This window comes from Aotus nancymaae, unplaced genomic scaffold (assembly GCF_030222135.1).
Source record: "Aotus nancymaae isolate 86718 unplaced genomic scaffold, 86718_ANA_hifiasm-v0.15.2.pri h1tg000008l, whole genome shotgun sequence".
Taxonomy (NCBI): domain Eukaryota; kingdom Metazoa; phylum Chordata; class Mammalia; order Primates; family Aotidae; genus Aotus; species Aotus nancymaae.
In genome coordinates this window covers 43,307,220-43,318,367 of record NW_026988419.1, presented here as the reverse complement: position 1 = coordinate 43,318,367, position 11,148 = coordinate 43,307,220, and the positions used below count along the sequence as shown (strand labels likewise).

The following is an 11,148-nucleotide window of genomic DNA, read 5'->3' as shown; positions in this document are numbered from 1 at the left end:
AAGTGCCGCGCTCCCAGTGCCTGCTCCGCCGTGCGCGCTTGCTGGGGGGTAAGTCGGGGCTCGGGCCTGCGCTTCGGGTGAGACACTGGCTGCTCGCCGCTGGTGGATGGTAATTGCCTGCCTCGCGTGAGGAAGGTAATGTGGTGTGACTAGTGGGTATTTATTATATTCTCGATGGCTCGAGGGCCTCCTCCCCTCTACTACTCCTGGTCCGGGTGCGAACGCTGCCGGCAGCTAAGGACGCTCCCAGCTTGGGGCGGGAAGCACAGCCGGGCTTGCGGGCGCGCTCACGTGGAGCGCGTTCTCTGAGCAGGTCTGGGCTCCGGAGTGTTCTGGTTTGGTCTTTGTTGCGGCCCCTTCCCCAGACCCTTGCTTTTGTTTTCCAAGCAGCAAATTTAACCCATGACACCTATAACTCATCTTGTGAGGGTGGCAGTTATTTACCATTGTATGCTGTGGCATCATACAGGGGGTACAAATTAAACTCTTTAAAGTTAATCACGATTTTTGCTCGCGGCCTTCTGGGTTTATCCGTACTCTAGACAGGCACCTGTATTACATCCTGAGGAAATGTGGATGCCAAAAATTGATCTTGAGGAAAGTCTTGATTAGATTTTTTTGTAATCGTCTTTGAAATGTAATTTCCCTCACCTTGGCAGTGCGGGAAGTTTGTGATTTTTATTGCCGTCATAGCTTTCAACATTTTGAAGTTGACTTAGAATGTTGGCTATGTATGTCTGTGTATCTTGCATTTCTGTTGGCTTTATGACATTAATTGTTTTGAATTTGGTCTGATCTTTAAATAAATTAATTCTTTGTTTTCTCTCCAATGAAAGTCTGTGAGTTCTCTGATCTTTACTTCTTTTTTAGGCACACCTGTTGTCCTTAACTGACTTTCCTGGTCATCAGCACTCTTTCAGAAGTGTTTCATTTCCCTCTCAGCAAATATGGAAGACTATCCTGATATGACCAGACATTCTTTGCTGTGATTTGTAAGCTCGATATAAACCCTTCCACTTTTTCAAAAACGTTCATTTGGTACACATACAGTAGAGTGCTATATTCCAGGGGTTATGCTAGGGATGTGTGATTGATATAAAACTCCTCTCCTCAAAGAACTCTTAAGTCAAGAGTAACAGACGGAAACACATATTAATAGAATAACTTGTGATAAGGTTAAAGTTAGGAATGAAGTAAAGGGGGACTGCAGAGGAAAGAATGCCTAATCTGTTGGCAGGTGAGGGAGAGGAGGCTGGAGCAGGGAAGAAAAGCTTTCTTGAAGAGTTGATACTTGAATTAAATCTGGAAGGATGGTTAGAAGTCAGCCTACAGTGAGAGAACTTTATGAGCTGAGGAAGGAGTGAATGTCACCACTTTAAGAGAGACAGTTGACTGGAAGTGATGGCTCACGCCTGTAATCCCAACACTTTCAGAGGCTGAGGCAGGCAGATCACCTGAGGTCAGGAGTTCGAGACCAGCCTTGCCAACATGGTGAAACCCTGTCTCTACTAAAAATACAAAAATTAGCTGGATGTGGTGGTACACGCCTGTAATCCTAGCTACTTGGTGGGGGCTAAGATAGGAGAATCGCTTGAACCTGGGAGGCAGAGGTTGCAGTGAGCTGAGATTGCTGCACTCCAGCCTGTGAGACAAAGTGAGTCTCTGTCTCGAAAAAAAAAGAGAGAGAGAGATGAGTTGTACAGTATGATTGCTGTAGTGCACATTTGGGCAATGATGGGATGACATTGGGAGAGAAGTCAAAAATCCAATTGTTAGGAAGTTTGGACTTAACCTGATTGGCAATTGGAAACCTTTATAAAAATTTTAAGTGGGGCAGCAACATGATGAAATTTAAATACAGAAAGAACCCTATAGGTGGTTGAGATTCAAGTCAGAATATCAGTTAGGTAGATATTGCAGTAGTTCAGAAGAGAAAGGTTGAGAGGCTGAATGGAGGTAGCACAAAGAGGAGAGGACTAGTTTGGGAAACATTTAGATAGTAGGAGAGGTAGGACTGGGTGTCAGGATATAGAGAGTAAGTAGAATTTCTAGGATGACTTCAAGGTTTCTAATTTTGCTTTATGTACCTCAGTTGAAAGTGTTTGTCTGGGCGCGGTGGCTCATGCCTGTAATCCCAGCACTTTGGGAGGCTGAGGTGGGCGGATCACCTGAGGTCAGGAGTTCGAGATCAGCCTGACCAACATGGAGAAACCCCATCTCTACTAAAAATACAAAATTAGCCGGGCGTGGTGGCACATGCCAGTAATCCCAGCTACTGAGGAGGCTAAGGCAAGAGAATCACTTAAACCTAGGAGGCAGAGGTTGCAGTGAGCCGAGATCACGCCATTGCACTCCAGCCTGGGCAACAAGAGCAAAAACTCTTGTCTCGAAAAAAAAAAGAAGAAAATCTTCAAGGGCATGGCCTTTGGAGTCAATGCCAAGGTGTGCATCTGCCACTTAATAGTTTTGTGATCTTGAGCAAGTTACCATGCCTTTAAGTCCTATTTGGTGATAAAGGATGATAGAATATATAGAGTTGTTGTGAGGATTAAATAGGATAATGTATATAAAATTCTCATGTTGGCTATTTTTTTATTATCAAACAAGAAATGTAGGAAGAAAGTTAATTAGAGGCCGGGTGTGGTGGGTCACTCCTGTGATCCTAGCACTTTGGGAGGCCAAGGCAGGCAGATCACCTGAGGTCACAAGTTTTAGACCAGTTTGACCAACATGGTGAAACCTTGTCTCTGCTAAAAATACAAAAAATTAGCCAGGTTTGGTAGTGGGTGCCTGTACAGCTACACGAAGGCTGAGGCAGGAGAATCACTTGAACCAGGGAGGTGGAGGCTTCAGTGAGCCAAGATCATGCCATTGTACCTCAGCCTGGGCAACAAAAGCAAAACCCGAAACTTCATCTCGAAAAAAGAAAGTGAAAAATTCTCTAATCACTTTGGGACATGTTACGTTTAGGTTGCCTTCAGATCAAATAAATGATGATATTTAGAACATAGATGGAAGTAAGGCCCTGGAGTCCAGAAAAAAGTTATGATATGCAGGTGAACTGGAGGATGATATGGAGACCAGTTAAAATTATATATATAAAGGGAAGGAGGTTACTTTTTCTAATGTTTATGTTAGCATAAGAAAGATGCTGATAAATTATATTTAGTGGTCCTTCATTAATATTCATGAAGTGCAGGGCTTGCCATGAGTGAAGGATTTGATTGTTCTGCCTGGCACCCAGAGATACATCATACATAATTTCCTACATTCAAAAGTTGTACAGCAGGAAAAAAGGAAGAAAAAAAGTTTTACAGTTCAGGAAAGGGGTGTAGTAGTTTCAATTATACAATTTAATTAATTTAATCTTTACAGTTATAAGGTAATATTTTACATTGATTATAGAACAAAATGATATTTGATATTTTGAATATATTAGATTATCCAGTACCTAATTAAAATTAACTTCACTTTTTTTAAAACCTTTTTTAATGTGACTACTAGAAAATTTTAAATGATATATATGGCTTACATTATAGTTCTATTAAACAGTGCTGGATAGAGTAGTAGTTAAAATGGCAGGCTCCGAAATCACACTACTTTGGTTTTATCCTAGCTCTTACTAACAGCTGCATAACACTGAGGAAATTAAACTTTCTAAAATTCAATCAGCTAATCTATAAAATGGAGATAATACAGATACAATATGCCTGTGAATTTGGGAGAGACACAAGTATTCAGACTGTAGCAATTAGGAGAGAGAAAGATAACCTGACGTATGAAAAGAGATACAGACATCTTAAGACACCAGAGGACACAATGGGATAGGGTAGATAAGTGATAGAATTCATGCTATGAATTGCCATGGTCTTAGTAAACTAGAATGAGGAATATTGGGATGAAATCTTAAAAAAAAAAGATTTTAGTTTTGTCATTGTAGGGGATGAGGTTATTATAGGGAATGAGACAAAGATGATGAGATTGAGACTGCTCAGAAGGAGTCAGTCTTGGTTTGTACCCCAAGTTTTGTTGATCAGTGTTTTTCTGATCAACAGCTAAGATTTTGTAGCTAAGATAGAAGACTTCTTGAACCCAAGCCCCTATGGGGTAGGGGTTAAAAGTGAAAGGATTGTTCATTAAGAGGTTTAGAGGAGCTCAATTTAGAACAAGTACCCTGGAGTGTTTTTAGCATTTATATACCAAACACTGTAATAAGTTATTTATATATACTACCTTATTTACTTCTCACCACAATCATATGATATCGTTATTATATCCATTTTATAGATTAGGTGATTGTATTTTAGAGAGTTTAATTTCTTCAGTGTTATATACCTGTTAGTGTAAGAGCTAGGATAAAACCAAAGTAGTGTGATTTTGGAGCCTGCCATTTTAACCACTGCTCTATCCAGCACTATTCAATGGAACTATAATGCAAGTCACATATATCATTTTAAATTTTCTAGTAGTCACATTAAATGGATTTTTAAAAAGTTAGTTTTAATAATGTGTTTTATGTAATCTAATATATCCAAATAAGATAAAATCATTTCATCTTCTAATCAGTGTAAAAAAATATGAGTTTTATTAATGTTGAGTTGGAAATTGAGCATGTATTAGCATATCTCAGTTTGGACTACCCACATTTCTAGTGCTCAGTAGCTACATGTGGCTAAGTGGCTACCATATTGGACCGTGCACATCTGTCCCTTAGATCGAGGTAATTTTGAAGCTTGGAAGAATGCAGAGGTGCCTTTCGCTTGTGACAGCACTAATTTGTGTGAATGTTATGATGATGCAGTAGCCTACAGTCCACTGTTTCCCTGCATGAGTGGGACGGGGAGGCCTCCCAGCCGTTGAGAACAACAAAAATAACCACTGAGAGGTAGTTGTTCACAGCTACTCTCCTGAGAACTGGGTACTCCAAAATTAAATCAAATATATAGATTAATTAGAGGGTAGTTAGTATTAAAAAAGAATTCCCAGCATTCCTTTTTATAATGATCTCTCATCATAATACTGTACATTTTTTTTTGAGACGGAGTTTCGCTCTTGTTACCCAGGCTGGAGTGCAATGCTGGGATCTCAGCTCACTGCAACCTCTGCCTCCTGGGTTCAGGCAATTCTCCTGCCTCGGCCTCCTGAATAGCTGGGATTACAGGCACGCGCCACCATGCCCAGCTAATTTTTTGTGTTTTTAGTAGAGATGGGGTTTCATCATGTTGACCAGGATGGTCTCGATCTCTTGACCTCGTGATCCACCCGCCTCGGCCTCTCAAAGTGCTGGGATTACAGGCGTGAGCCACCGCGCCCAGCTGATACTCTGCATTTTATAAGGCCTTATCATTTGTAGAATAACATTTTGTATATACTTTCTTATTTGATTCATCACAGTAAACCAGTGAGGTGTTAGCTCCATTTTTTAGATGATGAATTGATTTATGGAGGGATTTGAGTTATTTGCTCCATTTTTATGGATGACGAATTGATTTATGGAGGGATTTGAGTGATTTGCTGAGTTTATGTGTAATAAAGGTGAACCCCCAATACCTATTTTATAGGTTCTGGTCTGTATATTTTTTCACTGTGCCAATCACTTTTGCCTTGTATATAGCCAAATATACTGTATTTATGAACTGTGATCAGTTAACACTTTCAGAACCCAATATGTCAGGCCTCTTACTGGAAGTGCATTCCTTAAACTCCTATGTAATTGTTATAGTGCTTGTACTACATTTCCTACTCAGTTACTGACTCTTTCCTTACATTTCTTTATTTGTCTTAGGCTGCCTGAGAAATAATCCTAAACCGATGACTTTCTGTTTTGTTTTTGGTGTTTTATTTATTTTATTTGCACCTAGATTCTATAGGATTAAATTATCATGGGAGCTAGTCATGGAAAATAAAGGAAGTACCTTGGTGTCCACCCCAACACCCCCCCTTTTTTTCCCTAAAAAAATCTTGACTCTGTAGAGGAATTGCATGTTGTCAAGCTTGTGCTTATTTTCCCGTAATCTTTTCTGAAATTAGGCAGTAAGATGCAAAAAGCCCCCTCCCTGCATGCTTTACAAATGGAATTTCCATAGGACATTTTTGGATTTTTTTTTCATTTGTTTGAACAAAGGATTTCTAGTTACCAGCAGAGATTTTGGATCTGCAGGTTGGAGCTATAAAGGACCTCAAATGCCAATCTAGAGATTTGAGCTTTATCTTACTGGCTTTGAGAATCCACGTGATTAACATAATGTTTTAGGCAGAATAATGTAGAGGATAGTTATCTGACATATCTGGTATAAGACTAGTTCAGGTTAACAGTAATCCTAACTCTAAAGAAGCTTGGTGATTGAAACAGATATTATAACTCTTGAGAATTTATGGATGACTAATGATGTTTAAATGAGACTGTTGATAAGGCACATAACTGATTGTCATTATCCACTTCCCAAGGTCATATCATCACTTGCTCATTCTCAGCCAGCTACACTCATTATAGCACAATTGTTCTTATCATTCTTCAATTATTACTATAGTGTTTGTTTTTAAGAAATCTCTTTAGAACATCCGTGTCTTGATTCCAATATTTATGAGCTTTCAGTGATCTATAATGAGTTTGGACCATGATGTAGTTGGCACAGACATTTAAGGAAATAGATTTGATACAAAAATCTCAAATGAGAAATACCTGGGTCCAGTTACTTACTTGGCTTTCAGCCTCTTGAATGGTCATAACAATAAGTCTCAATGAAGATGATCTACATAGTACCTACTTTTTATGGTTTAGAGGTTTAAATGCAATACCGTATGTAAAGTGTTTAGCACAGTGTCTAGCATACTATATATTTAATGTAGTAGTTGCTGTTTCTATTGTAATCATCATCATTTTAGTTAATGGGCAGTATAGACTGGATGGCCAAAGGTTAAGAGTCATTGAGGCTAATTAGGAAATTATATTGGGAACTAAGTGTGAGAAATACTGAGAAAAAAATGGATGGGATTTAGGAGTTGATCAGATTTGAGTTAGGGTGAATGGATTATTCCTATAGGAAAGTCATGGGTTTAAGGTAGGGATTGGTTAATTATATCTTTCTGCGTAAGATAAAATTACAGTTTGAGCTAGTAATTGTTTCAGCAGGCAGGTGGAAATACAGGGTTAGAGTTAAGTTAGAAATGGTTATAATAATAATTAGTTCCACAAAAATCCTGAAAGAAATTTTAAAAAAGCAATTTCTTCCTCGAATGTTATTGTGGCCTGTTTGTTTTTAGGTCTATTGTGGATTTTTTGAACCCATTTTTGGTTATTTTTATCCATAGGCATTTATATGTATTCATATATTTCGTATCAATAGAGGAATTGTTGAAGGACTTGCCTTAGCTCTGCCACTTAACTGAATGACCTTGGACAAGTTTTCTAATTTCTTTGTGCCTCAGTAGTTTTATAAAATTGAGGTGATGATGGCACCTATTTTCAAAGGATAATAGTGAGAAATGGAAGCCTTATGGCTGGGCCTGGTGGCTCATGCCTGTAATCCTAGTACTTTGGGAGACCAAGGCAGGCGAATCACTTAAGGTCAGGAGTTCAAGACCAGACTGGCCAACGTGGCAAAAACCCATCTTTACTAAAAATGTAAAAATTAGCTGGGTATGGTGATGAGCACTTGTGATCCCAGCTACTCTGGAGGCTGAGGCAGGGCACGTGAACCTGCAAGGTGGAGGTTATGGTGAGGCTGGGTGACAGCAAGACTCCATCTCAAAAAAAAAAAGGAAGAAATAGAAGACTTAATATTGTATGTGCTAACAGTTGAGCCTAGCATGCAGTAAGTCTCAATGAAGATAGTCTATTATTTATCCTTATTATTGCCATCTGTTCTGTTGGTCGGGAATGTTTAACAATTCTTACAAGTTGAATTTTTGTCTTCTAGCTGCTCTGTTAAAAGTGAAAATGAAACAGTTGCCTGCGGCGACAGTTCGACTCCTTTCAAGTTCTCAGATCATCACTTCAGTGGTCAGTGTTGTAAAAGAGCTCATTGAAAACTCCTTGGATGCTGGTGCCACAAGCATAGATGTTAAACTGGTAAGTGTCCTTGAGAAGCCAAATACTTTTAAGACAAAGAGAAGGGGCTGGGCAGATGTTTTCTCCTTAAACTGTTACCTTTATTTTATTTCTTTACACCAGTAAATTATTCATAGGATATTGGACCCTTTGTCTTAAAAGTAAATCCTTAAAAATAAATTTTAATTTAACATTATAATAACACTAAAGGAAATATGTTATAAAAGAAAACATGTTCTTTAGGAATCCGTCAGCTAAACCATCTAATGTTTGTATTTTCTACATACATATGTCCTTGCTTATTCATATTTTCTTGTTTTAGTTATTTTCTTTTGCATTTTATTTTTTCCATCTAATCAAATTTCAAACCATTTCCCTTGTTACTTTTTTCACATTTAAAAATTCAAGTGCTGTATACTAAATCATTTGGGTAAATATGACCTACATCACTCATGATTTATTGCAATTAGTTTGCATGTCTAGTTCCTCTGTTCTAATTGCTAACACATAGAGGTATGTTTTATTTATTTTTGTGTCCTCTATACCTGGCTAGTACCTAGTACATAGTAGGAAGTTAAATAAATCTGTTGGATTGAATATAAGAACACATTTTTTAAAAATCTCCTAATTATCAGATGTTTATGCTGCTTCTGGTTTTATAGAACTAGAAACAATGCTGATAGAGATACATTTGTAAGAAAGGGAGCTAACTTTTTCTTATCTACTAGGTAAGATTCTATGACATGGACATACTATATGTATTTTGTGTAAAAATAAAATCCCAGTCACTTTTTATAAAACTCTGTGACTTAACTACTACTATACCCATTTTATTTATTATTGTTAATATTTTTTAAATTTTTTGAGACGCAGTCTTGCTCTGTCACCCAGGCTGGAGTGCAGTGGCTCGATCTCGGCTCACTGCAATCTCCCTCTCCAGTTCAAGCAGTTCTCCTGTCTCAGCCTCCTAAGTAGCTGGGATTACAGGTGCGTGCCACCGTATCTGGCCAATTTTTGTATTTTTAGTAGGGATGGGGTTTCACCATGTTGGCCAGGCTGGTCTCAAACTTTTGACCTCAGGTGATCCGCCTGCCTCGGCCTCCCAAAGAGCTGGGATTATAGGTGTGAGCCACTGTGCCCAGCCATACTATACCCATTTTACAAATAATGTTCTGAGAAGTTTTCCAAAGTCACATAATTAGTAAGTAGTAGAGCCAAGAGTGGAATCCAGGTCTTTCTGACTCTAAAACCCATTCTAGGTTTTCTCTCTATGCCAATGGTTCTCACAATGTTTGGGTGCATCAGAATAACTTAGGATGTTTGCTAAAACCATTACTGAGCCTTACTCATAGAACTTCATAGTCTAGGTGGGGCCTGAGAATTTGCATTTCCAGTAAATTTCTAGTTGACGCTGATGCTGGTGGGTTTTGGAACATACTTTGAGAATCGTTCTTTTATATCAAACCTTGTTCTGTTTTTAATACACTCTAAGCTTTATAAATGTGAAAAAAAGTACATTAAATTAAATCCAAAGAACGACAATTTGTTTTTCTTAGGTATTTCATATAGTCAGTTCAGTCTGATTGGAGTACTATTGATAATAATTAAATAGGATTAGATAGTTATAGCTGACAGAGTTCACTTAATAATCTGTGGCAGGCAAACATCTTTTTCTTAAACATTTCTGGAAGAAAAACTGGTTTTTAAAATGGTGTTACAAAGCCAACAGAAGTCCTCTATAAAACTAAGTTAAATATTTTAATCTGGCTGTAAATTTTAGTCTCTTGACATTAAAACAGTATTTGCTTTGTAGAATTTTAAGATACACACCTTAAATGTGTGGCTCTTCATAATAAGACCTGTTTTATTGTGGTTTTATGCTATAATAGCTATCCTGACTAGGTATGTTTTCATAATTAGTTAATTAAATGTGATGGTACTATTTTAAACATCCAAACAAATCTTTGTGTTCTTATTACGGGATTTCGAGACCATATTGGCCAGGCTGGTCTCAAACTACTGGCCTCAAGTGATCCGCCCATCTCAGCCTCCTAAAGTGCTGGACTACAGGCATGAGCCACTGTACCCGGCCTGATTTTTTTTTTTTTTTTTTTAATAAAAAAGACAGACTGTTACTCTGTTCCCCAGGCTGAAGTGCAGTGGTGCATTCTTGGCTCACTGCAACCTCAGTCTCCCAGGCTTAAGCGATTCTCCTGCCTTGGCCTCCTGAGTAGCTGGGATTACAGGTGTGTGCCACTATGCCCAGCTAATTTCTTGTATTTTTAGTAGAGACCGAGGTTTCACCATGTTGACCAGGCTGGTCTCAAACTTCTGACCTCAAATGATCTGCCTGCCTGTGCCTTCCAAAGTGCTGCAATTACAGGCGTGAGCCACTGCGCCTAGCGAAACTTAATTTTAGATTGAGAGAGGTGTGAGGAACAAAATCTTAGGTGTCTCCCTCCAGTGCTTTGTATATCTTATTTATCTAAAAATTGCTGACATATACAGTATTGTATCATTTTAGGTTATTAGAAAGACATAATATTATTTTAAATACTGGAGTCATTATGATTATAGAAAGATTTTTTTTCCCCCTTTATAAGTTGCATCTATGGTCATACACATAGGACTTTGTGGAGTAGAGTCAGGCTTATTAAGGAAGTTGGCTACCAGATTTAGACTATGGTGTTCATACAAATGAACACCATGGGAATTTAAATTTTGTTTTCGTTATGTATGCATATTTTTAGTATTAGAATACAAAACTGTGAATTGAGATTTTGAAAAAATTTTCTTTGCCTGATGTGATGGCTCACACCTGTAATTCCAGCACTTTGGGAAACTGAGACAGGAGGATTGCTTGAAGCCAGGAGTTTGAGATCAGCTTGGACAACAAAGTGAGACCCCATCTGTGCAAAAAATTAAAATAAAAATAGCTAGGGACTATGGCGTGCACCTGTAGTCCCAAGCACCTCAGGAGGCTGAGGTAGGAGGATCACTGAGCCCAGGCGTTCAAGGCTGCAGTGAGCTATCATCATGCCACTGTACTGTAGCCTGAGTGACAAAGTATCTAAAAAAAACTTGACTTTTTTTCAAAT

The 11,148-nt window shown here is 38.4% G+C and overlaps 1 protein-coding gene across 7 annotated transcripts in view; it reads left to right on the top strand.

Annotated features, from left to right (window-relative positions):
- Positions 1-11,148, top strand: part of PMS1 (PMS1 homolog 1, mismatch repair system component) — a 116,906-nt gene that overhangs the window by 20,297 nt on the left and 85,461 nt on the right. For 3 of the 7 annotated variants that reach the window (XM_064373243.1, XM_064373239.1, XM_064373246.1), the window contains exons 1-2: positions 2-135; positions 7,920-8,071. In XM_064373243.1, coding sequence (XP_064229313.1) covers positions 7,940-8,071 — 132 coding nt within the window. In that variant the 5' untranslated portion in view covers positions 2-135; positions 7,920-7,939. Of the gene's footprint in view, position 1; positions 136-297; positions 314-870; positions 993-7,919; positions 8,072-11,148 lie in introns of those variants that run through there. The other 4 variants (XM_064373240.1, XM_064373241.1, XM_064373245.1 and 1 more) reach the window with 4 other exon arrangements.